This window comes from Lissotriton vulgaris, chromosome 5 (genome assembly GCF_964263255.1).
Source record: "Lissotriton vulgaris chromosome 5, aLisVul1.2, whole genome shotgun sequence".
Lineage (NCBI taxonomy): Eukaryota > Metazoa > Chordata > Amphibia > Caudata > Salamandridae > Lissotriton > Lissotriton vulgaris.
The window spans coordinates 428,116,761-428,144,477 of NC_141693.1; the positions used below are offsets into that span (position 1 = coordinate 428,116,761).

The 27,717-nt window shown below is 43.3% G+C and overlaps 1 protein-coding gene and 1 long non-coding RNA gene across 5 annotated transcripts in view; both read right to left on the minus strand.

The window, feature by feature from the left end:
• Window positions 1-27,717, minus strand: part of ADK (adenosine kinase) — a 723,202-nt gene that overhangs the window by 516,425 nt on the left and 179,060 nt on the right. For all 4 annotated transcript variants that reach the window (XM_086921819.1, XM_086921818.1, XM_086921821.1 and 1 more), the window contains exon 2: window positions 11,671-11,745. In XM_086921819.1, the coding sequence (XP_086777945.1) occupies window positions 11,671-11,745 (75 nt within the window). The remainder of the gene's footprint in view (window positions 1-11,670; window positions 11,746-27,717) is intronic.
• Window positions 1,695-2,359, minus strand: LOC147711019 (uncharacterized). Its single transcript, XR_015295661.1, has 3 exons — window positions 2,292-2,359; window positions 2,139-2,199; window positions 1,695-2,035 (listed from the first exon to the last, which is right to left on the minus strand). It is a non-coding gene; the product is annotated as an uncharacterized LOC147711019 (long non-coding RNA).

The window sequence follows — 27,717 nt, forward strand, 5'->3', positions numbered from 1 at the left end:
TAGCAGTATCAATAATGAGTAGCATCAGGTCCCTTGAGCATCGATTTGCAATAAGAGACCATCTCTCAAGGAACAATCGAATCTCTACAAATAGTCCCGGGATATTCCTAATCCGGAGACCATTGGTATGACTCCTGCTTTAAGATACTGGATCATAAATTCAGCGTGTGACTCAGTCCTTCTTGCCTTTTTCTTTAGATTGAGAAGTTTGAACCACTCATCATTTGTTCCTTTATTAAGTAGAAAAGGGGGTTCAGAAGAAGTAGATGGCCCTAATAATCGAGTGAAGTCCTCCTCACTAAAGCCAAAAGTTTTAATGGCATCCATATCAGCCTGAAGGTGAAAAACGATGCAGAAAATCCACCTAAAAAGCTATTTAAAAGGGAAAAGATAAGAGGGAAAAAGATATCAAAGAAAAATATATAAACAACTCACAGAAAGGTCCCAACGGACCTACAAACATGTATCACTGCCTTGCTCCGGGGACCAAGAGCTGGAAACAACAAAACCCTCATGGCAATGTGCCGGGAATAAATGTAAGCAAGCATTGGAAATGCAATAGGTCTCGCATTAGAAAAGTTGGAGCTATTGGTCTTGTAAATGTAATAATTTTTTAAGTTATGTTTGTTTTTATAATAGCAAATGTATTAATTTTGTTATTGTAAATGCCATTTATAGAATTTGCAAATGTGACCCCTATAGCACTATTAAAGCTAGATGTTTAGTATTCCCCTGTCTTACATGTATTGATGTGACTAATCTTAATGGCTTATACATTTTATTTATTATTAATTACATAAATTTTTGTAATGTATAATGGCACTACATTTAAAAAAAGAAAATTGAGAGAAGATTGTGTTGCGTATGTTATATTTTTTTTAAATCAAGATTAAAAGTGTAATATGTTTTTGTACTTTTGTAATAAAGCTTTAAACATTGATACCTTGCATTTTTGCTGAGAACTGGGTAGAGTGAGGGTGTGAGGGAGGTAGAGTGAGGGTGGTAGAGTGGTATAATGAGGGCGGTAGAGTGAGGTCAATAGATAGAGTGAGGGTGATAGATAGTGTAATTATGTGGAGTGTAGTTATGAGGCACTGAGTGGTATTAGGAGTGTATGTTGCATCGAGTGTAGGGTAATTATGTGGCATGTAATTATGTGACACTGACTGGTATTTGGATTGTATGTTGCATTGAGTGCAGTGTAATTATGTGGTGTGTAACTATGTGGTAGTGAGTGGTATTTTGAGTGTATGTTGCGTTGAGCGCAGTGTAAATACGTAGCATAAAATGTTGCACTGAGTGGTTGTTGTAGTGTATGTTGCATTGAGTGCAGTGTAATTATGTGGCGTGTAATTATGTGGCACAGTGCTATTTGGAGGGTATTTTGCGTTGAGCGCAGTGTAATTATGTAGCATTTAATTATGTATGAGTAATAAAGGGGTAGACCCTTAGAACTCAAGGACCTGGGTCCATATGGCAGTACAAAAAAGTGTTGGTCCGAGTTGCAATAGGACTAATGTACAATATTCAGTCTGTACCATATCAAACTGATACTCACCACATAACCATTTGCCATAGATTTACACACATTTATCAAAAAGAATCAAAAAGAGAAAGATTTTTATGCATTTATTTCTGCATACTCAGTGTTCACGCAATACTGGTATTTGTGTTCATTAATCAGCTTAGTTGTATCAAATATTTCAAAAACAAAAGTACTTGAATGCAATTGTTAAATCATTACATTTCAGGGTGCTCTCAGTGGCGTGGGAAGGGGAAGTGCGAAGGTTCTGAGGGACCGGGTAAAGGTGGTGTGACTATTTAAAGACATCACGTTAAAATCAAAACACGCCTTTACAATCAAAATGTACAAAAGGTTCCAAAATTGCATCACACATAGGTCAAATTAATAGGTTTCTTTGCGTCCTATGGTGTGCTGAGATGGCGTAGTCTACGTTTCGACCCCCGAAGTATGCTAGAAGGGTGATTATAGCCTCATGTTGGGGTCTTCATCAGGACAGTGAGAAAGGAGAGCCTACAAGAATAATGTGGAGGCTGTAGTTACATTGGGAAAGGGTGAGCAAACTCAGTTATATTAAACTCAGTTGTATTTATAATAGTTGGAATGGGATACATACATCAAAGAACGGTTGACATCTGTACCGTCTTGGGGTGGGCCTGAGCTGGCTCCTTGATATTCTGTTAAGACATAATGGGTAGAGACTGGGGCTCAGTATCTAGCTAGACTGGGCTGCCAGATGCAATATACTTGTAAAGAAAGGGGAACTTACTTGGACACTGTTCCTTACTGGAGTCTAGGCATCGTATCAGGGATTAGTCCTGGTATTTCCAAAAGTTCAGCGCGCTGTGTAGGGAAAATTGAAAGACCGCCATTTAGATGCAGTACATGGGGACTGATCTATGCGCGCTACTTAGGCAAGCCATTGTAGGGCGGTGAGCGCGTGGGGCCCGTAGTGCTGGAAGGGAATTGACTCAGTTGGATAAATATTTAAAAATGCCCAGGGGCCTATGAGCTACGAGTGCCTGTGCGCACGTATTCAAGACTGGTCAGAATACAGGCTGGGACAAAATACTCGAGATTCGGAACAATTAACACGGAACAGTTAACGCGCAAGTTGGAAGGACTATTTTAAGAAAAAGCGCCGTAAATGATTAACAAAGTGCTCGAGATTTTGGAACTTTGAACGCGCAAGGTTGGGAGACATTAAAAAAGGCGCCGCATGAGATTAGCATGCAGGACTCGGGATGGTGTTAGAACAGTGTACTAGCCACGTTCCAAATAGTGGGCACGATTACTTACTCAAGCGCGGTGACAGCAGTCAGTCCTCTAGACTTCCTGGATGCATCTGTCGATGCTCGCGGTGCAGCCGCTGAGTACTAGTTGGAAAAGGGGCTCGTCATCGCGAGCCAATCGCGTTAGGTCTCAGGGGACCTCCTCGTTTACCGCGTGAAGCGTGAGCCAGGGAGTGTCTCAAAAGGGGCGGATGGCTAGCTGGAAGTTAAGGGAGTCTGTGCAAACCTCCTTGTGCTTTGTCAGTAGTGGTCTAAAACGCTAGTGGTACGGGGATTCACGAATATGTAAAAGCATATATATGCTTTTACATATTTTTACATATAAGTTAGATATTGGAATATCTAACTCCTGCATGATTACAAGGAGAAAGTATCAGCACAATTTTATCGCTCGTTTGACATACATAACAGTATTTACAAGGGTGCAGTGCACGCATGGTTAGATCTTACATTATTGCCATACATGTCATAACTATAGATGGATATAGTCCTTTGGTAGTACACTTCTGGGTAACATAGTCCATACATGTGTGGTGGCCCAACCTGCAGGTCATAATTGTTTCTAAAAGCAGGCAGCACAGGACGGTGGTTATCTAACAGTGGTAAAGCCCTGCATCAAGCAATAACTTCAATTGTAAAGATACAGAGAATTATCCTATGCTTAGAAGGGTAAGGTAAAGTGTTGAAGAGTTAGCTACTGGACGTTCATTCTGGGTTTATACCAGCCATTTGGGCTAAGTTAGCATCCATTTCATTGAGCCCTAGGCTGATGGTTTTGAATAGGTACATCCATTTGCATTCTCTGAGGTTTAGTATGGTATTCAAATTGCCTCCACGTGGTCCCAATTAAATCTTTTCCAGTACCAACCATCTGACGGACTCTGGGGTGTGGTTATGTTCTTTAAAGTATTCCACTAGGGGGGCTCCCGCTGTGGAGCAGCGGATTCTGCTGCAGTGCTGAAATATTCGATTTTTTACTTTCTGCTTTGTCTGTCCGACATACATCAAGTTGCATGGGCACAGGATAGCGTAGATAACTCCGCTTGTGTTGCAATTGGTGAGGGATTTCAAGTCTATAGTGAGATTGTTGTACACTATTTGTTTGGTTTCCCAGCATGTGGGGCATGCTTTGCATGTCGTGCATTTAAAGTGGCCCACCACTTCAGGTAGGTTCCATAGTCGTTGTATAGTAGGTGCCTGTGGAATGTCCAGCATTGATCGTACCACATGGTCCCTTACACTCTTAGCCTTTTTGAATGCATGCATTGGAGGATCCGGGCTCTGAAGAGTGTCCGCAACCAGACCCCAGTGCTTGTTGACTATTTTCCGTATTTCGTCAACCGTTCTTTGATGTATGTAACCCATTCCAACTATTATGAATACAACTGAGTTTAATATAACTGAGTTTGCTCACCCTTTCCCAATGTAACTACAGCCTCCACATTATTCTTGTAGGTGCTCACCCTTTCCCAATGTAACTACAGCCTCCACATTATTCTTGTAGGCTCTCCTTTCTCACTGTCCTGATGAAGACCCCAACATGCGGCTATAATCACCCTTCTAGCATACTTCAGGGGTCGAAACGTAGACTACGCCATCTCAGCACACCATAGGACGCAAAGAAACATATTAATTTGACCTATGTGTGATGCAATTTTGGAACCTTTTGTACATTTTGATTGTAAAGGCGTGTTTTGATTTTAACGTGATGTCTTTAAATAGTCACACCACCTTTACCCGGTCCCTCACAACCTTCGCACTTTCCCTTCCCATCCCACTGAGAGCACTCTGAAATGTAATGATTTAACAATTGCATTCAAGTACTTTTGTTTTTGAAATATTTGATACAACAAAGCTGATTAATGAACGCAAATACCAGTATTGCGTGAACACGGAGTATGCAGAAATAAATGCATAAAAATCTCTTTTTGATTCTTTTTGATAAATGTGTGTAAATCTACGGCAAATGGTTATGTGGTGAGTATCAGTTTGATATGGTACAGACTGAATATTGTACATTAGTCATATTGCAACTCGGACCAACACTTTTTTGTACTGGCATTTAATTATGTGGCACGGAGTGGTATTATGAGGAGTGTATGTTGTATTCAGTAGAGTAATTGTGGGGCATCTAACTATGTGGCACTGAGTTTTATTGTTTGGAGTGTATGTTGTATTAAGTGCAGTGTAATTATGCAGCATATATTTGTGTGGTATTGTGTGGAGTGTGTGTTGCATTTAGTAGAGTGCAATTATGTGGTGTGTAATTATGTGGCACTGAGTGGTATTCAGAGTGTATGTTGTATTCAGTAGAGTGTAATTGTGTGGCATGTAATTATGTGGCTCTGAGTGGTATTGTTTGGAGTGTATGTTGTATTAAGTGCAGTGTAATTATGTAGCATATAATTATGTGGCTGTGAGGGTGCAGTGTGTGAGGGTGCAGGGTGTGTGAGGGTGCAGGGTGTGTGAGGGTGCAGGGTGTGTGAGGGTGCAGGGTGTGTGGCCTAAAGTAGTGAGAGGGCGCAGGGTGTGTGGCCTAATGTAGTGCGAGGGTGCAGTGTGTGTGGGCTAAAGTAGTGAGAGGGCGCAGGGTGTGTGTGGCCTAAAGTAGTGAGAAGGAGCAGTGTGTGTGGCCTAAAGTAGTGTGTGGGCTCAGTGTGTGTGTCAAAGTAGTGCGAGTACGAGGGAGGACGAGTTCCAAGCCTGGTAGAGGAATGTTGGCTCGGTCATATTCCACAGCAGACGCCCCAGCCAGGCTTGTGGTATGACACCAGCAGATGCAATATTTAGCAATCAGACCGTGTCAGAGTGGAAACGGACAGTCTGGCTGCAAGCAGAAGGCGGCAGAGGTATGGAGTGGGAAATCAACACTGGAGAAGACAGAAGCCCGTGAAGAAAGCACACATGAGATGGAGGGCAGAAAACTGGAGGAAGAAAGCTTGAGAAAGTTGAAGGATAGGGAGAAAGATGCAGATAAAGTCAGTGAGGAAGGAAACGATGGGGAGAACGGAATGGACCTAGAGCAAGAAATATGGAGTTAAAAGCAGAGAGTAGGCTAAGAGCTTGTGGCTAACTGAGAACATCTAAGCGACCGAAAGGGGATAAAGGAGGTGAGAGTGCACGCCAAGGTGAAGGACTGTGCGAGAAGGGAGGGGGAAATGCCAGCAGAAGAGGAGCATGCAAATGCGTCAATTACAACCAGTCCCTAAGCCAGTTACAATAAAATAGCTTTTATACACGCTGTGTCTTCTTTAGCAAACAGCCTGCAATTAAAATATACACGCATTAAAAGGCAAACATACGCATAGGAGGGACAAAACAAGATAGTGCATAAACATGTAGGAAATATAAGTAAGCGGGTGCGGAAACGCGAATTATAAGCAGTTAACCCAAAAAATATGGGCACATTAAACAGCTACAGGGAAGCGGACTGTAACTGTCACGCTTCACCGGGAGAATAACGGTTTTGTAGAAATTAACAGTATAATAAGCAGACGCCGTGAGTCGAACATGGTTGAACAGATGTGTTCATTACGCCACATCCTAGATAAAAACTCTAAAAAAAAATTTTTTAAACACATTAAATATTGTTCTTCACGGTGTCTGCATTTTAAGAATCTCTCTAGATTTTGAAGATATGTATGCTTTGAAGTGTCTCAGTGAGCTCTGCACCAGTCACAAGTTGCACTATATGTACAAAAAACACGTCAACCAGCAGTCAAAATATAGAAGACGCTATATAATGAAACTTTAAGTTACCAGCATTTGTAGATAGCTATTTTTAAGTATTTCAGAAATCGGAATTGAAGCATTTTAGGCGCTTTACTCACCCATTCGACGGGACCTTCATCCCCCCTTACCACAGTGGTCTGTTAACACCACTGAGTCAAGTGCTCTTAAGTAACCAGAAGTGCACACGCAGTGCTTTGTAAAGCTCCTTTATGATGAGTAAATAACAGACGCACTTTGCGTTCAGTTGTACGAATCGCACAGACAGGAGCCACAGTGGTTTGATATCTCTGTGTTTGGTTAATCCACCTGGATGACTAACGGCTCTTAAAGGGCTTCCGCTGCCCACAAGCATTGGCAAAGCCAACAGCGCTTAGTTTAATGTGCTAATAATACACGCCAATAGAAGCACGCACACATTTTATGTATATGTATAAACACATTGTAGCCGTGCGGAGGCAGAGGAGAGACGGAGAATGAAGGGTAGAAAGAGAAGGGAGGGGAGAGACAGCGAGAGAGAATGGAGGAGAGAGAGACAGAAAGAAGGGTTTAAAAGACTGGAGGGAGAGAGATTTGAGGACAGAGTGAAAGAGAATGTAGGGGAAGTGAAAGAACGAGAATGGAGTGCAGAGGGAGGATATCAAGGGTACAACAAGCATCTAGGTTTCTGCAGCTTAGGGGGCGGAGCGAGGAGAGCGGCGATGCGGGAGAGACATGAAGCAGCAGGGGATTTTTAAGTGAAGCTAAGCTTCACTTCAAAGGTGTGGGAGGTGTGAGGAGTTGTAAAAAAAAAAAAATGCGGCTGAAGCAGAGCGCACCCTGGGGAAGCTTGTGGGGCGGAGCGGGAAGAGCTGCTGGGGAACAGATGGCTGGCATTTGATGCTCTGCACGCGCATTTCAGGTCAATGCGCTTGCGCATTGACCTAAAAGCGCACGGGCACAGGACCAAATCGCCAGTTGGGTAAAGTCTGTTTAGGTGCCTATAGTCTCGCTCTGCTCAATGATCATGCGCATTGAGAGGCAAGACCTAAAAACTAAAGAGGGACCCTGAAAACCTAAACAGAGTAAAGGCAAGGGGAGCAACCCACCAGGGAATACACGTATTGCAACATGGAAAGGGGCATCCCCGAATAAGAAACACATAGAATCAACCAAAAACCCATACAACAGCTATACTTTAGAATTTTTTTTTTTATATAATCAGTTTTAGTAAGATTCTCATAATAAACACAGAAAAATTCATATTAATCCGCTTCTAATACATAAAAATTTCATTAGGTAGTGCAGGAAAAGAAGATCAGCCCAAAGGCTAATAGAACAATAAAACCATCCCACACACTTCAGTCATTTAATCAATCAACCACAAACTCATTATCATACAATACATACATTCATATTCAATCGAAGCGTCATTTCATCATACAGTAGAGGAAAAGCGTTGACGCGCGTTTCGGAAAATAAAGTTATTTCGAAAATTCCTTCATCAGGGCGCATATCAATCCATTGATCTGCGCGGTCTTTAGAGATCCAGTTTGTAGTATAAAGTTAATCAAATGATTCATGGTCTCAGTTACGGCTGACGAAGCATATCTGTGGGTGGAAGGGGAGAATACAAAATATAGGTGTGTTTCGTATCCTTCGGGGATTCCCCTTTCCATGTTGTTGCAATACGTTAATCTGAACAAAGCAAGGTCTCACACTTGGGACCATTCAATAGGATTTTGTTTATATTCCTTGACTACATATCGCAAGTTGGATATTTCCCAGAAATTGAACAAGTGAAACTCTAAATATTAATATGTGACAAACACCAAATGAATACGTTTACCATGTCTTTCGGGGTGGTTTCTCATGTGTCTTCCTTCTTGTAAGCAAAGAAGCCCATTATGGAGTATAGCATCAAAGTATATGGCACACCATGAAGGTGCCGAGACAGTGAGTTGAACTGATCCACATGCTCCTCTGAATAGCTTATTTCATTTACTTCCCTACAAGGGGGAGGTCTCCCATACCAGAGTTGTTACCGGGTGAGGTGAGGTTTTTATCTCATACAAAACAGGTAAGTGCACCAGCTTAAGTTTTTTGAACGGCGATGCAAGCAATCAAATCAGCTATCATTTACGTAGCTGTTGAATGATATTTACATATGAGATACCAGTTTGAGAGCATTTACAAATTGGTTTATCATTGATCTTCACACCTGAAAAAGATAAGCACAAACCTCTTCATTGTTCACTCTGCTTTTATTGAGGTATTTTTATAAAGGTTGTATTCTGACGACTTGTCAGCACATTTCACTTTTCTGAAGAATGCAGAAGCAATCTTATTTTGGTCCTAAAGAAAGCCTGGGCTAGGGTCCCTCTAGGCTGAAACTAGTCGACCATATTGTGAAGCAGTCTATTTGTTGAAAATTGCTTTTGCACTATTTTGAACGGACTGGCATAGACATCTCCATTCAAGTAATTTTTTCTCTCCCATATCCATTTTTAATCTCACTCACTAGCACTGCACTGACTATTCCATCACCCAAGCTACCGATAATCACTCCCAAAAGGAGATAATAACTAATCAAGTAGTAATCTTCCTTGTTTGCAATTCCTTCTGCTGTTTGATGTAGCCTGATCGCAATCCGCCCCACAGTAGCTTGCTCAGTGATCTGGAAGAGTTGTGGTAGGAAGGAAGGATATCGAAGTGATGACACGGACCTCTGTTGGTAGTTGATGGACATCCTATCATCTGGCGAAGGCTGCCTATCTTTATACATTCTTCCTGGGTTCATTTAATTTTATTTTGGATCTAGGCTGGGTGTTTTAAATCTTAGTTGTTGTGATAACCTGTTTCTTGCTTCTCTCTCTGAGACCACCAGATTCTATTATAGTTGTAACATCAAAATGGTGACATCCAAGGAAGACCGACCAGGTTTAGTCAATACTTGCTTAAGAAGAGTTTGGGAACTGTGTAAAAGGAACGTGCGCCACCAGTAAGTGGTTCACGTATAGTATTACTCCCTTCCACTGTGGGTAAACCAACAGCTAAAGTCTTCTTAGGTAGAGTTACCGTTTTGTAACGCTGAGGCTTGCACTTAATTACTTGCAAGTCGAATAACAGACATCCGAAACAACTAAGCTGCTTCCCCAACTCAGTGCTGCAAAGATGTGCTTCAGAAATAAGTGAACTGATAAATACATAAGTGTGCCGCAATAATTAGCAACAATACAAGGCCGAACATGTGACAAATGCTTCTGTAACATTCACACGGCTCAGCAACCTGATGCAGAGTAGAAATCAAATGAAAGGCTTCACTTTAGCAAACTACAGTGATTACGATAAGTTAAATGAATGCAGTATAGTTATATAACTGCATGGAGCTTTGGCCCACAAGCCTGAACCATAAATAAACAGTGAAGCAACATCTGGCTATGAATGCAGACACTTCCAGCCAGGAGGCCCACATCTGGGGCAAAAGTCCATAAGCGCACGTACATCTGCATTCGTATTTAGAAATCCATCTCACCCGAGCCCTCATTCACTTGAGTTGAGGCACACCTGGAAGCAGCCTTGGAACCCCCTAAATAAATTATGGCGCCTCCCACACCCCTTACAATGTCAAACGCATCAATCGGAGACAAAGGGACCACAAGAAATTACCTAACACAAATTGGAAGCCCAGACACACGCACAGGACAAAGCACTTCAGCACAAGCACGAGAGGCCTTCCTCCCACATACACCAATCAAAGACAGCTCCTCAGTCAGACCGTCCACCGCCCCTGAGCTTCACAGCAGCAACAAACGAAGTTCAAAGGTTGAATTCCAAGGCCAAAACAGCAGGAAAAATGCACGCGCCATCTGTGGGACACGCGGGATTGAAGCTGAGGCGCAGTAGTTTGGAAAGGTTCAACAGTTCACTCCGATAATAACCTACTTTAAGAGAAACCCGGATTTCCTTTCGAGGATGATCGTCTTCGGAAATCCTCAAAAAATGAAAGGCACTTGGCAAATAACCTTTCACTCTTTATTCCTCAACATCCCAGACGGTCATGACAAGTCAGTCCCGTTTTATCGTGCAGTACTTTAGGACTGTGGACATTCACCAGTTCAGAGCCACGCATTCAACGTCCATTTCATTCTTGTAATCCGCCTACCGGGAGCAAGAAACTCATTTGGGATGTATGTAATACTATTAGAGAGCAATAACAAAATCATAAGAGTTATTGGGAATCGGTCAAATAAGCTGTACAACAGCATTTAGAGATCAATGGTCCTTCAAAGAAGGATTTTTTTGTATTCTAACAGTTGGTTTGCAGAACGGAGCCAGAATGTCCTCGTGTGACTTTTCCAGTAAGAGAAAAGGCGCTGCAGTCCTAGCCTCGTTTCCTAGTACTCCATCCTCACTGAATGAATATGATGTCATAGTCCGGCATCTTCAATGGGAACTTGGCAAGTACTGATGTGGTCCTACAGTTTGAATAGGAGGAGGGCAGGCCCAGAACCGATTTCCAGAGACGATAGGACAACTGAGCTGCTTCGAGCAACACCATTTTCTGCTCCTCCCACTACTGTCTCCTCCAAACATATTGCCATACTTTAGATCCACCCGTCCGTGAGGAGGAGGTTCGAGGATCCCTGACCACTTATGACGAGGCTCAGTTCCAATAACATCAGTGTGCTTGAGCTAATACAGAAAACATCAACTTGAAATCTACAGGTTTGAACCCAAACGTACCACAGACTGGGGCAATGGACAGCAGTAACAGAGGACGGAAGTGCTCGAGTCAATCGTAACCACTGGTATTAATTCGGGGCGCAGTCCATCTCAATGTTATTTGACACAGGCCTAGGTGGAATGGGGATTCAAGTGCTCCCGAAGTTCAGTGTTGACTGGGCTAATTGGCATATTGTTTGTCCCCATCTATAAATCACACAGATTAACCTGAAAATAAAAGAAATTGTCTATGGTAAAATGAATTCAGACAATTTCAATCAAATGTATGCTTTCTACAGCCAAGTCAGTTTGCAGCATGTGATGTGCGATGCTACACAGTAGCTATTCCACGGTATACAAGTGACAGACTACAAAGGAGACTGCATAAATCCTGTGCTACCATGCCATAAGTCATGCACTCACTTGTCCAGGAAGTCCTTGTCCACCACCGCACAGATGTCCAGTAGGGGGTTTCCCATGCCAAACAGGAGATTCTCACTGTAAAGACAAAGCAAAATTGTGTTAACCAATCTTTCAACTTTTAAATAAATCAAACAATCCAATACAAATTTGCAGTCTGGAGCCAGACAGAGACCCTCCCCCAGAGAGGAGGCACTCTCTCTCTAAAATCAACTGATAGACGACCCAATACAATACCCCTTTCAACCCCTCAACTTAACCTGCTTCCCATATAAACGACAAAAACTGCTGCTCCATATTAAAAAAAAACCTCCCATATCAAAAATAGATGGGCAATGACGTAGCCCAAACAGTCAAACAAACTCTCCCCTGCCACACAACAAAGTTCTCATGCTCTGTTTGCGGCTTCTTTTTATAAGCCTCAGACTATACCAGTTGGCTAGAACCTACGTTATATTAAAGTGCACAAGTGTCATGGAGAATCACCTTACTGGAGACTGTTGAATGCCTATCACAAGGAGCAGGCAAATGTTTGAAGGCCCTCACAAGGCAGCAGGCCTCAAGGTCCTCCTCACAAGGCTACGGTGGCCGTGCATTAGAGTCATCATAATATGGCAAGGACACGAGGGTCCTCAAAATACCATGAGTGGCGGGCTTGAATGCACTCACAAGACCATACCCAAAAGCTGGTAAAGCCGTTAAGAAGAAAAACAAAATTTTTTATCGGTGGAATGCTAAAATTAATCCCAGCAACTAGCGATTACTCTAGGCTGTAAGGGCCAAGAGCAGGGACAGGTAATGCTTGACTTGACCATAAGTGCAAGGTCACCAAAACGACCGCATGAGGCTCGTTTTCGTCCAATCTTTAATACATTACTTTCCCCTAGAGGTCAGAGCACCATCAACCAGAGTATGTGTTGTAACAATAGTGATGCCGGTGCTCTATCTGTTGCACACACCAGTCTCCCTATCCATCACTTACAAGCATGGAGCAAAAGAAAAAAAGTTAACCAATCAAAGCTCAGAGCAAAGAGTGTTGCACATTTTTATAATAAGTTACTAGAACAGAATTTATAAAAATAAAAGGACATGTCCTGTTGTGAGGAAACCGTGATCTCGACTGTACAGGCAATTGCGGCACAACATGAGGGGGGGAAGGGGGCAAAGAAAGGCCCCAAGAACAAGCATTTGCAATGCAATAGGTCTCGCATTAGGAAAGTTTGAGCTATTGGTATTGTAAATGACAAATTTTGTATTTAGGTGTTGGTTTTGAAAATCGCTAAATTAATAGCTGTGTCATTTACAATGCCAATAGTTTTAACTTTCGCAAATGTGACACCTATAGCATTTGTAATGCAATATGTGTTGCATTTACGTGACTTGGATGTATTGATATTACAAATAACAATGATTTTTGTTAATTAATACTTAAATAAAAGTTATTGTAATTTATAATGGCAATAGCTTAAACATTTGTAAATTATGTTCAGTGTATTTTATTGTGACGAAAATCCAAGAACAGAAGTGAAATATTAACACCTTTTTGTGACATTTATAATAAAGCTTGAAACATTGAGAGAACATATTTGAACCAGTTGTTGTTGAACGGTTGCACTCATTGATGTTGTGGTGCCCCTGAGTGATGCTGTGGTGGTGTTGAGTGATGCTGTATGCTATCCTATGTTTTGTTTTGCTATGTTTTGCTATCCTATGTGTTGCTATGTTTTGCTATCCTATGTTTTGCTATGTTTTGCTATCCTATGTTTTGCTATGTTTTGCTATCCTATGTTTTGTTTTGCTATCCTATGTTTTGTTTTGCTATGTTTTGCTATCCTATGTTTTGTTTTGCTATGTTTTGCTATCCTATGTTTTGTTTTGCTATGTTTTGCTATCCTATGTTTTGTTTTGCTATGTTTTGCTATCCTATGTTTTGTTTTGCTATCCTATGTTTTGCTATCCTATGTTTTGTTTTGCTATCCTATGTTTTGTTTTGCTATGTTTTGCTATCCTATGTTTTGTTTTGCTATCCTATGTTTTGCTATCCTATGTTTTGTTTTGCTATCCTATGTTTTGTTTTGCTATGTTTTGCTATCCTATGTTTTGTTTTGCTATGTTTTGCTATCCTATGTTTTGTTTTGCTATGTTTTGTTTTGCTATGTTTTGTTTTGCTATGTTTTGTTTTGCTATGTTTTGTTTTGCTATGTTTTGCTATCCTATGTTTTGTTTTGCTATGTTTTGCTATCCTATGTTTTGTTTTGCTATGTTTTGCTATCCTATGTTTTGTTTTGCTATGTTTTGCTATCCTATGTTTTGTTTTGCTATGTTTTGCTATCCTATGTTTTGCTATGTTTTGCTATCCTATGTTTTGCTATCCTATGCTTTGCTATGCTATGCTATGCTATGCTATGCTTTGTTATGCTATGCTTTGCTATGCTATGCTTTGCTATGCTATGCTTTGCTATGCTATGCTTTGCTATGCTTTGTTATGCTATGCTTTGTTATGCTATGCTTTGTTATGCTATGCTTTGTTATGCTATGCTTTGTTATGCTATGCTTTGTTATGCTATGCTTTGTTATGCTATGCTTTCCTATGCTATGCTTTGCTATGCTATGCTATGCTTTGTTATGCTATGCTTTGTTATGCTATGCTTTGTTATGCTTTGTTATGCTATGCTTTGTTATGCTTATGCTATGTTTTGTTGTGCTTTGTTATGCTATGCTTTGTTATGCTACGCTTGGTTATGCTTATGCTATGTTTTGTTGTGCTTTATTATGCTATGCTTTGCTATGCTATGTTTTGTTATGCTTTGCGATGCTATGTTATGTGATGTTATGTTTTGCGAGTGGGCAGTGTGTGAGTGGGGTGGGTGGGGGGGGGGGTGGGTGTGGGGGGGTGGGTGTGGGGGGTGTGTGTGGGGGGTGTGTGTGGGGGGTGTGTGTGGGGGGTGTGTGTGGGGGGTGTGTGTGGGGGTGTGTGTGGGGGTGTGTGTGGGGGTGTGTGTGGGGGTGTGGGGGGGGTATGTGGGGGGGGTATGTGGGGGGGTGGGGGGTGTGTGTGTGGGGGGTGTGTGTGTGGGGTGTGTGTGTGTGTGTGTGTGTGGGGGGGGGGGGTGTGTGGGGGGGGGGTGTATGTGGGGGGGTATATGTGTGGTTTTGTGTGTGTGTGGAGTTGTGTGTGTTTTGCTCCAGACTGAAAGCGCTTCCCCCATAGGAGGTGCCCCCCGGAACAGGAGATTGTGCTCCAAATAAGTACCTCAAGAAGCTCCAGGCTGGGTTTCCAGCCCTCAAGCAATGCTGGCGCGAAGCCATTATTAACGGACATAAGGCATGTGACGAGGATGCCACTCGCGCGCACACGTACCGCCCGGCTAGGTGCAGTTTTCTAATGTATAGCTTTGGCAATCCTTGGACCTTCGGTAATGCCAATAAAGCATTATTGCATTGCATTGTATTGTATTGTTGACTGTTTACATTCCTGGCCTACATACATTATGCAACGTTTCTTTGAAGTTATCAGTCCAGACAGTTGTTTGTAATGGCTGCTTATCACCTTAATAACTCTCCCTGTCTCCACCAGCCCCCTCCCGCCTGCCCCCCCCCCCCCCCCGCAGGTCCCTCTACCCTTGGTGTCAGGGCCCACCGAGCTGCCACATGGCCACTGATAAGCGTGATGGATGGGCTGTGGCTGGCTCCACTGAGTCAGTGCTCGGCTGGGAGCATCTTAGTGCACCAGTGGCCAGGAGTCTGTCAGTGTGAGAGGAGGAGAGTGGGAGGGTAGGTGGGGGATGGAGGGAAGCGATGGAGAGAAGCAGGGCAGGGAGGGTGGTGTAGATCAGGGCAGTCTTAGAGGGAGATGAGAAGTGGGAGGGAGGGAGGGAGGAATCTGGAAAAGAAAGGATTTAAAGGAAGAATAACGGGTGGAAAAGAGGAGAGACCAGTGAAGGGAATGAAGAGGGGAAGGGGAAAAGAGAACACAGCTACAGATGAAATAAATTGGTATATAGATGAGACTTTGGAGGGAAGAGTAGAATGGAAGAGAGAATGGAGGGAAGGAAAAGAGGGTTTAGATTAGGGAGGGGGGGGGGGAAGAGAAGGAGAAGGCGTAGGGAGCACGACACAGATGGAAGGAGGGAGGCAACACGGAGGGAGAGAGGCAACACGGAAGGCAACATCACGCAGGGAAGGGGTGGGAGGCAACGGGTGGAGGGAAGGAGGGACGAAGGGTGTGGGAGTCAACAACACGGACAGCGGGAGGATGACCGGAGTGGGCAAATAACATGCCGCATTCAACGGAAGGAAAAAACTGCCAAAAGGCGAAGTTAAACCGGGAAATATTCCCAAACCTAACAAACCTAAACAAACCTTTGAGCACACACACACATTACACGATGTGGGCGCATGTATATATTATAAGAAGTGCTGGTTAACCGCAGGACGTGCAAAGTCTTTTTTGCAAAGTAGACTTTCAAGCCTGGATAAGCACACATGGGATTACGAGACAAATCAACTCAAATCACATCAAATTGGGAATTATTCAAAACAAATTTTACGAACCTTAAACGTCAGTTTTGCTGCTTCACTCAAACCCACATGGAATATGTAAATCGCACCACCTAGTGGAGCAAGTCGAAAAGTGCAACTTGTTTTTCTCCCAAAAGCAACGTGTTCTTGATCAGCCAGCTCATCAAAAAAGCTACTCTCGCCCAACAGACTCTCGGACTGCATATTATTATAACTACATGGAATGGAGTCAGTCGCGGACACAGACACAAAGCAGATGGAGGAGTGATATGCTAGAGGGATTACAAAATAATTGTATGTTCATGCCATCATATTGTCGCAGCTGACAAAATGCGATGTTCTAGGGGTCAAAGTTCAAATCCCACAGCAAGACAGCCAGCCTTTTTTTTTATCCTTAAGCTGTCGGTCATTTGACTACCATACAACGGATACAAAGTAACATCTGTTATGTTTAGAAACTTTACAAATCCTGATGGAAAAGGCAGAAGTGCTGAATGTAGTACTGTATAACAATGTTGTGTGTGATGCAATACTTTTTGGGGTTATATGACTTACAAGCAATGGTATTAGTTCTAAGTAGAGTGAACCCAGACTTAAAAAAAGCAAAAATTAGCGGCCGTGAAATGAAATTAAAAATGGCCAGGGAAATGCTCTCGGCATTGCGTGGGGCGGGGTGCGCATTCCTTGAAGTGTGAAACAGATCCCTTTGAAGTGAAGCTCTCAGCAGAGCACGGCCTCGCAACTCAAACTGCAGGGATGTAATTAGAGGAGAAGTGAGGCCGGGCACGCGCTGGGTTGAATGCCTGAGGCCGTGCGCACGCTGGGGAAGCTTCAGATGCCTGTGGGAGGGAGGCCGATTGCTTTGATGTGGACGCGCGTTCCGCACGAGTGCACCGCATGAACTGGAAGCAATCCGCAATGGTTTCAGAGCTTGGTTTGGCCTCTATACTTTCGTCTATTTATCCCTTACAGGATAGAATAGTCAAGACCTAAAAATGGGATTGTTAGCTCAGATGAAGCAGAGAAGCCAAGAAAGCAGATAAGGTAGATCCTGAGCTTGAAACTTTGTACATTACTCCATCATCTAATGGTTTAGTCTGGAAATATTCTTCAAAACAAACACGTTTTATTTTGCGAGTATTCCATAGATAGAGCTAGCATGACACCACACAGCCCAGGTTCAAAGTACAGAAACTACAAGGCCATGATTAGTATCCAACAGACTGCAGGCCAGGCCTCAGAGCCCAGAGCCACATAGCAACTAAGGAGTAAGAAAGGTCAAGCAACTCAAGAATAGGGATCTTGGGAAGGAATAAACAAGCTTCAGTTTATAAGTCCAGCACTGTATCTGGGAAATTGAAAATACGCGCTTACGGACCCAGAACTACAGGACGTAAAATATTGAACTAGCAGCATAAGAGCACATCAGAGCCAGGTTTAGCAGCACAGCAAGACCAGAGAAACTGGAAAAAGCTACCAGTTTTGTGAATGTACGGTCGCCACCAAGGAAATGGCTTCTACACCAGCAGCTTTAAGACACTGCGCAGAGGATGACAGAAACCATGGGGGAAATAAAAGAAGGGATCAATTTAGCATTTCTCCAGATGTACAACTTTAAGGAGTCTACAAGGGCTCACTCCATGCCAGAGGAGCATGTACCATTTAGTGATGGATTAAGAGTACAGTTGCCCGCTAGACCTGGTTAGAGATTTCTAGAGCACTAAGTGCAAGGATGAGTAGACTGCAGGACATGGTGGTTAGTTTTTTTCTACTGGTCCGTATGATTGCCCACTGTTCGGGTTTAAGGCATCTTTGTTCATTATGTGACACTGATGCAATTGTAAGTGCAGGTGGATTTGCTAGTTTAAGTTAACTTTCTTAGGATGATTGATAGACATATGATGAAAGGAAATGGATGCAAGATTAGAACTTGAATGGTTGTTCCGTTGAGGTGACAAACTAATAACTAACTAGATAACTTGAAAATGGGTTGCGTACAGGAGTTGAGCATAAGGTGTACTATTATTAATAAGATCTGATTAAGTATAGCTTGAATAGATATGCTACCAAATGTATGTTGTGCACAGAATGGAGTTCACCAAGAACTCTGTTCTTTGAAGTAGAGTTGCACAGCTGATCCCAGACTCGCTTAAAAGTCAACATGGTATCAGCAAACATTCAAGAAAGTTAGTTGCTAAACAGTCAGTATGATGAGCTACCACCATGGAGTATAGTATTAGATCCAGAACCATTTGGAGAACCCAACATTGTCATACTAGGATCGAGAGTGTGGATACTAAGCAATGAACACTAAGAACTGGTAGTCTCAGAAGCCATCCAAGAGCTAAGTTGATGGGCCACAGTCACTGGGCTCTGAAGAGAATGAGCCAGGCAGACTAATGTCTGCAGGATGGGAAAAGTAGAAAGAAATCTTAGGAGGTAGAGAGATGTAGACGTGTAATCCAGCAACAAGGGCTGTAGCAAGGCTGCAGATGTGGGGACTGTAGAGTCTTAGAACCATCAAGAACTAGATGGAGCCCACCTGAATTAATATGGCCTTGTGGCTCCCTTCGAAAAATTTAGGAAAAGGATAACTCTGATCTCCATTTGATCTTTTACACAACTACCCCACTTTCTAAATTTCCTTGAAAAATAACACAATCCATGGGATTTCTGTGAATGATTTAGAGGCATAAGCAGAAAAGAGAATGAATGGTGTTGGCTCACTGCCTACCACAAAACCTGAAGGAACTGCCAACAGCATTACTCACACCCGAGGGGTGGAAGGCAAAATTCTATGCAAGGCAAATGTAACCCATAAAACTTATCAAACAGTCTTTAGGATGTTGAGCAATGTGGTTCACCGAAACCATTTCTTTTCATGGTTTGTCCATATAAAAGGAGGTATGATTAATTTTAGGAGCCTTTGTGGCAGACATGGTCCTCATCAGAGAAGCAATTTGCCCAACTGGTTATTTCTGAATCCATGCTCTATTCGGTTTCAATAAGCTTTCTGTCAATGTCTCATCAAGATCCCCCACAACTTTTGCTTAGGATGGATTAGGTAACGTGATCCAAACTCCATCAAGAGGCATATGAATTAGTGGCACCATGATTATACAAGTAGCAAACGCCTTCGTGCACCTGCACCTTAGGGCAAGTCCCACTCCGCAACTGTAGTTCTGGTTGACAATTATTGGCTAATCTCAATTCTTGGATAAGATCATGAAAAGGGTAGCTGTCCATCTAGCTTAAAAGCGGTTTAGAACAAGCATGCTTCTTTAGTACCATAATGCAAGAGTTCTGCATAGATTATGGTAGTCTCATTTATCAGGGTGGCCGATCAATTTCGAAGGCCCACAATCAGAAATGGATTACTGTTCCATGCAGAGTTAAATCCACCAGTAGAATCCAACAACTATGAGTTTATGATGTATCCCTGGTGCCTTGAGGGAACTTAGGGAGCATTTTTAAGTGGCTCCTCCTATCCCTACACTGGTGCGACTAGCAAGAAATCGTAGATGTCCAGGTGCTATATTGGGAATTCAACCATTCAGGGAGCTCCCTCATTGTTTAACATGTATGAGAGCCACCTATGGATGCTCTCAAAAGGTAAGAGACAACTGTGGCCTATTATCTACCACAAATGCAGCTAACTAGTAGGAGCACTATACACTTATAGAACCCAATTTTGGAGGATGTGTTTAGTCAAATGTAATTTATTATTACCGATCTAGCTTATATGGATAGCACTGAAGGCGAAAAACAGAGAAGTATGCCTCCTATAGGCAGATTAACTATAACCTTAAACATTTTAGAGGTATATTTTTAATAAGATGTTGGAGGATTTCATATATGCAGAGTATAATGGAAGGTCACTGCTTAACCCCTTCGATGCACGTGACAAGGTCAGCTCGTCATGGGCGTTACCTACGCTGCGCGTGTGACGAGCTGACCTGGTCACGTAACGTAGGATTTTCAAAATCGCAGCACACAGCAGGAAAACCGCTAGTGCGCATGCGATTAAAGGTAAAAAAAGAGGGCCAGAACTGTGTTTTGAGCTTTCTCGACCAATATGTGGCCTTTGACAGTTGTGCACCGTACCCTAGCACACAGGAAACCTGTGTGATAAGAGGGCCTGCACTTCAGTTGTTCAGATTCCCTTTATTAATTCGCCTAACAGGTAAAATCTGACCTCCCATTCACTATTCAATTTCAAAGCCTGAATAGTTCCTTTAAGGACCATGCTCCGTAGCCTTGGCATCATTTACCACATGTACATTAAGAGCACTAGATTTTATTTCAGGATACCCAAGCATGAGTTTTCAAAGAGGTGCTCAAGACAGTCAACAATGTTCAAAAAAAGAAAACAAAAATCAAAAGTGGCAGTAATTCAAGAGAGTAGGAAAACACTGCCTATTACATATTTCACACTTGTGTCCTTTTTGTTTCGTTTTGCTTAGGCCTGCTAGCGAGTGGTCCACTCCTGGTATGTACTTTGCTAGGAGGTGGAATGTGCTTTTGTTTGCCCATTGCCATATTAAATGGAGCTAGCGGATATAGTTGTAGTGAATGTGCCCCTCCTTGTTTCTGGATGTAGTACACTGCTGCCCTCTTATATGTTCGTGAAAGGACATTGTTCCTTGATATGTTGGGTAAAACTGAGAGCCATTTGAATGTCTGCACATCAGTATGTTAGAGCTGCTAATGTCTGTTGTTGTGGAGACCAATGTCCCTTTACCACAATTTCCTCCATATGAGCATCTCAACCCATGAATGATGCATTTGTTGTGACTTACTTGGGGGATTGGGTCCCTGAAGGCTCTTCCCAATTGTGTGTATGTTTTTTTTGTTTTACCACCATTGTAGTGCCTGATGGACTTTGGGTGAAACCAACACTAGATCCTCAATGTTGCCCCCGCTTGTGACCACAGCGATGCTAAGCACTCCTGAAGGGATCTTATATGTAGTCTTGCATAAGGAACTATTGCTATGCAAGAGGCCATCATGCCTAGAAGGCGCATCACAGTCTTCACATTCAGGCATCAATGTGGTGGAAAAAGGCAGTTGGTTCTGGAGAGTGAAAACCTCTGGATTGGGGTATGTGTTCGAGTATGGCTCCAAGATACACCTATCTGGAGCAGTTGTAGATGGGATTTGGTGGCATTGATTGTGAATCCAAAGTGTGCAATAGGTTGATTGTGTCTTGAGTGTCCTGCAAACATTTTGGTTTGCTTAAACTCTTGATCAGCTAGTCGTCCAGATAGGGAAACACATGTATGTTTTCCTTTAGTGGTTTTGAAACTACTACAGCTAGACATTTTGTAAATACTCGCGGGGCTGTTACACTGAATAGTAGTACTTTAAATCAATGGTGATGTCCACTTTCCACAAACCAGAGATATCTGCAATGTGCTGGGTGTATTGGGATATGAAATTATGCGTCCTTTAGATTTAATGCAGTCATAAAGTCTCCTTCGTATAGTAATGGAATTGCATTTTGAAGTGCTACCATGTGGAAGTGTTCAGATAAATGTACTGATTGAGAGGGCGCAGGTCCAGTATGGAATGTAGCGAGCCATCCTTTTTGGGTATTAGGAAGTATAGGGGATATACTCCCTAGTTGTGATGTTTGAATGGGACCAGTTCTATGGTCCTCTTTTGTAACAATCCCTTTAATTCTTCCTTTAGCAGATGTAGATGCTGCAGATTTAGTGTGTGTCTTTCGGTGGGATATTTGGTGGTTGCTCTTTCAGTTCCAAGCAACATCCCCAACTGTGTCCAGAAATAAAATAACATCCTATCAATGGATGTCCAGAAATAACATCCTATCAATGGGTGTTAGATACCTGTTAAAACGGTTGTAGCCGCCCCCAACAGGTGATTTATGATCAGGAACAAGTTTTGGGTAGTCACTGTTTGCTGGTAGAGGCTCCCTTTGAGAGTGTGCCTCTACCCTTTCCTCTGGATTTATAGCCACTTCTATAATAACTCCAGCCTCTCTGTTGGTGATATTATTGTTGCAGACGTTGGTAGGTGGGGCTCTCTGTGGTGGCAATTCTGGAGGCCGCTCTTCCTTGGTAGCACCAAAAGAGTTACTGCTTTTGTGGTGTAGATTTCAAAGCTCCCAAAGATTTTCTTTGTGCGGTGTGGGTCAATAGAACTCATGGCCCTTGGTGTCGTCTTTGTTTTTGGTTCCAGCCAAGGTACCAGTCTTCCACGTGGGTTCGTCGATCTGCTCCTCGGACTCTTCCTCACTGAATATGTCAGAGGCGACAAAGTGGGAGCTAACAAGGAAGACCCAACCAGGCATGGTTGTCTTGGGTTCAATCTCACCCTTGCTGTGTGATTGTCTGTGCGAGGAAACTGCATCTGCTGCCATCTTAATGTTATGCGCTAAGCACTGATCTTTTCTGCTTTGCAGAGTTTTCTTATTTTTTAAGAGGTTGCATTCTGCACAGTCTTGTTCCTTGTGCTTTAGTAATCTTTGATCGAGTGGATCATCTTTTTTCATTTGTAAGCCGCATGAGCAAACTGTAGAGCTCAGACGCAGTCCATCAGAAGGAGATGGTTGAAAAAATTATCTAACGAAGGAGCCGCTGAACATGCGCAATACCTTGGAGGAGAAGATACGACGCAGACCATAAAACCTCCTTGAGAAAAACTTGCCAAGTCTAATCTCAACACTAGATGACAATAGTGTGTATAGCATGTGAATCTGCAGGCAACACATGCTACGATTTACTTAATTACCATACGTGAAGCCAATTCACCCTCCGATCCTTCCTAGGTCCTTGGGAGCCCAATCACCAGGGCCTTTTTTATTATGAAAGGGGCGGAGGACACATGGCCCCACCTCCTTGAGCCTTGTATGCCCTGGGGACCCCATCCCTACTACTAAAATGAAAGGGGAGAGGGGTTGAGCTGCCTTACCCCCAGGCTTTTCCAGCCCGCATCACTAAAGGTGGGTGCCCACCATACATTTGTTAGGAGCCATGGGGGAGAGCCCCAAGGTTCCTGTGGCCCTAGCCACCTCCCCAAATGCAGCAGGAACTGGCATTGGTCCCGCCCGCAGGCGGAAGCTATTAATGCTGCTCCCTTTGGGCAGGAGCAATATTTTGATCAGTTTCCCTACCCGAATCACTGTGGCAGTGAAACAGATCAAAAGTGTGCTCCGAGCTGGCAGGATTATTTTCAATGATCCCGCCCGCTGGGAACAGACTGTTTTTGTTCCTGCTTGGCAGGAGACTAAAAAATGCTCCCACAAAGCCCTGCCCAAACCATTGCAGGGAGGGAAACTGCTATGTCCCAGGAATGGGCTCCCTGGGACATAGCTAGTAAGCCAGCCCCAGGGGATGGGGTCCCCGGGACAGGATTTGTTCAGGGAGGGGGGGGGGGGGGGGGGGGTGCATGGCACCTCCTTTTAAATTAGCGGCTCCAGGGATGGGGTCCCCCAGGGCGTGTGATGGCTAGGACAGTGGGACGCACATTCCCACTCTCCTTAAACAATGATTTGTGGGCTCTCCAGGGCCTCTGATGGCGGGGGGGGGCATGGGCCTCCCTCCCTAGATACATTAATTTCAGCCCCAGAGGTGAGCTCCGCACCCCCCTCCAGTTAATAAAACAAAGAAGCTTCAGCCTAGTTTATTCATTTTTTTACAATATCACGGGACTCCCGCAAAATTGCAGCAATTTTTGCAGATTTCTTTTTTGGGCTGGGGGGGGGTTTGTCTCCTTAGAGTCGCCCCATGGGGCATAGGGGGTCACGGTATCACAAACATGCCGCAGAATATTTATATATTTTAAACATGTTCAAGACAAGGCACTAAGTCTAGAGACCTGTAATGGCTGCCAGGAAAATGTTTCTCATGTTGCTGGCAGCCAATCAGAACACTTGTTCCTCTCACAGAAGCTAACTGGCCCCAAGAAGAAGTAAAACCCCCCAAAAATTCCCTGGGCCAATCGGAACGCTCTATTTTTCCAAACTGGGTTCGAAGGGACTTGCGAGAGTCCCTCAAACCATCCAGATATCTATATTTTTTAAAGCATAATCTCTCAAAAACTACTGAACGGATTTACACCAAATCAAAAAAGCACTATCTGCGGACCAAGATCTAGCCAATTTTTGTGCAATTACGCTCAACAGTTTTTGGTGTAGCCTGGTCTAAAGTAGTCTATGGAAAATGCATGGTGATGTTGACTTTTGGGACAACCCCCCCCCCCCCCCCCTTTATGAGAACACGCTTTACTGATCAACCGAAACTTTCCATGCACAAACTAGTCAAAAAATACAATCCTTCTGGAAAGTTTGGTGAAGATTGGCCAAACTGTGAAAAGTTATTAGCAACGAAAAACGTTTTTTGTATGGAACAGCTGATCTAAGTACAACTGACCAGTAACCCAAAATAAATATGAAAAATTACTAAGGAGTTGAGCAAAAGTACTTCTGGACAAATGCGCAGTTTCGATTTATGTATTTTAAGGCCACGAGTCAACTTCAAGCTATAATTAAAAGTAGCAATCATAGTCCACAAGTTTGTGACTGAATCTAGGTCTCAGCAATTGCAAGCTCAGCAGATATGCCTTTCAAATAAGCACTAAGTAGGGGATCCTACAATGGGAGGCAAGATATTCTCAGATGTAGTCTCCACGTAACCAAATACTCAAGTTCCCCAAAAGTCACCCTACTTCTTGCACTTTATTGCATGAAAAGTTTAATTTTTTCAGTGCCTATTGAAGGCCAATATATTCTACTTGGCAATTCCTTAATAGGTTTTACATAAAGTTGTAGTTTTAGGGTGAAATATATAGGTACACCATCCTGCCTCCAAAATGCCCATTACACAGGGGTGCAATTTATCTAACAAGGTATCCACTTCACTGTTTCATCATCATACCGGGCAACCGTAGCATTAACTTCTGGTGGAAACTACTTCTTCAGTAGATCTATCATCTGTGATTTCATGAATAAACATAAACCTAACCGGTACAATACATTCTGCTGCATTGTTAACCAACTTGTGGACTGAAAACACAGGCCAGTTCCTTATGCTGCTAGTCGAGTTAAACTCGGAATTTTCTATAAATCTTCCATCTACATGGAGTTACAGCAATTCACTTTCTTTCGCATCAAAATACACTTCAGAATGCAAAACTTCCACAGCCAACCAACATCTATTGCAGCAATAAAATGTTTCGGAACCTGCCCAGATTCACAACAAGCATTTACAATGCAATGGTTTCGCCTTTGGAAGAGATATTGGCATTGTAAATGACAAAATCTGTATTTATGTGTTGGTTTTGAAAACAGATAAATAAATGGCATTGCCATTTACATTGCCATTAGCTTAATCTCTGCACTCTCTAGCACTCCCTAGCACTTCCTACTCACTCTGCACTCTCTAGCACTCCCTAGAACTCCCTACTCACTCTGCACTCTCTAGCACTCCCTAGAACTCCCTACTCACTCTGCACTCTCTAGCACTGTATGGAACTCCCTACTCACTCTGCACTCTCTAGCACTCCCTACTCACTCTGCACTCTCTAGCACTCCCTACTCACTCTGCACTCTCTAGCACTCCCTAGAACTCCCTACTCACTCTGCACTCCCCAGCACTCCCTACTCACTCTGCACTCTCATACACTCCCTATGCACTCCCTATGCACTCCCTATGCACTCCCTTAAAGTTCCAACAAAATGGAGCGGTCAAATGACCACATCCTAGGAGAGACCTTGGACAAACCTTCCAATCTTAAACAAACTGCAGTGTGATCTGATAAGTGTATAGGAGAATAGTTAATCGATTTTACTACATTCTTCCAAGACTGACTGACCAAAATGAAATCAATCCTTGATTTGTGGTGATATTTATGATTGTTAAATGAAACGCCTAGCTGCTGACCTGACCTAACCCCCCATATGTCCAAAAAAACCATACTGTCTTATACTTTCTACTAGAAAAGACCTAGTTTTAGAGGCTATTTGCGCACATCTGTTAGGAGATTTATCCAAAAAAGGATCTAACACTATAATAAAATCACCTGCAAAAATAATCGGGGCTGAGTAGAGCAGTAAATGTAAAAAAAATCGACGCGCTGTTGAGCTTGACGGTCTCTGCTTTAGTTTGTTTGCTGGCCTCAATGTATTGAACTTTTGTTAGATCTTCAGTACGGTTTGTGTTCCCTGCGTCTTCAGCTAGGATGAAGTGACAGAAACAGCTCAGTTAGAAGAGCGTTTCACTGTAGAATTAAAAATCTCGGGTTAGATCCAGAGTTTCGGCAGAACCTTTATGATGAGTAAGAAATCACCCAGTTTTGCTCAAAAACGTGCCAAGAAAAGGTGGATTTAACAACTTTAATATTTTATAATTGGCTTTCATCTGGCCCCGCAAGTGATGATAGAAGCTTGTAGCCAGTACAGTGGCGTCTTCCATTGTGCAAATTTCCAAGGCACACATTTCGATTGTGTCCGTCCTTTTCGTGTTTCCTTCTGGCGTGGGTTTCATTGCACGAGCGGACATTGCGCACGCATATGATTTGTGATAGGCAAATCCTACAAGTGCGATACGAGAATCCGGGCAGGTTCTGGGTGAGCTTGCATTGTATGTTTGAGCTTGTGAAGGGGGCAGCATGGACATTTCCGGTTCAAGGAATAGAATGGACACTTTGATAGTGCATTGCACATTCTCGTGCACAACACGCAAGCACCTCTAGGATTCTTCGTTATCTGGCCACCAGATTTTACTGGAACCTTCTTTCTCATCAGAGAAAAAGAAAGGTTCATGCCGGCGAGTTTAAAAAATAAATAAATACATTAAAAAAAAGGTATATTTAGAAGGACTGTCTAGTAGGCAGCGCTCCCAACAAGGCGAAATGAAATAAATAAAAGCACTTACGGGCACACGGACAGGGGGGGGCGGGAACGGGCACAGGACAGCGAGGGGGGCGGGGGGGGGGAGAAGGGCAGGAACGGCGCACGGACAGGGGGGGGGGGGGCGGGAACGGACACAGGACAAAATGCACACATTTATAACAAAATGCTCCTTACCTGATCGCCAACCTAGGAAGACGGTAAACAGAGCGCTATCTCGGCGGGAGATGCATTTTGACAATTTACCCAGCAGCTAGTCTTCCCCGTCCGGTTCCGGGCCGGCAGCCAATCACAGCGCGGCCCGGGAATGACGTCACGGGGGTGTCCCGCAGTTCTGCCCCCGGCCTGCCTGGCTTCCTGGTCGCGGGCCGGGCGGCGACTGCAGAAGATTCGGGGGCGTCCCGAGAACAGGCTTTCGGCTGACGTAGCCAAAAGCCAAAAATTCTCGGGAACGCCCCCGAATCTGGTCCGGGATTGACGGACAGAGCCATCTTTCAATGGCTAGCCTCCATTTATGGAGCTAGCCAATGAAAGACTGGGGTGGATTCCCAGCCCCCATACTATACTCATTAGGTTTTTCCTAGCACATGCGTACTTCGTACGCATTGGCTAGGCAAAACCTAACAAGCATTCACAATGCAATGGTTTTGCCTTTGTTA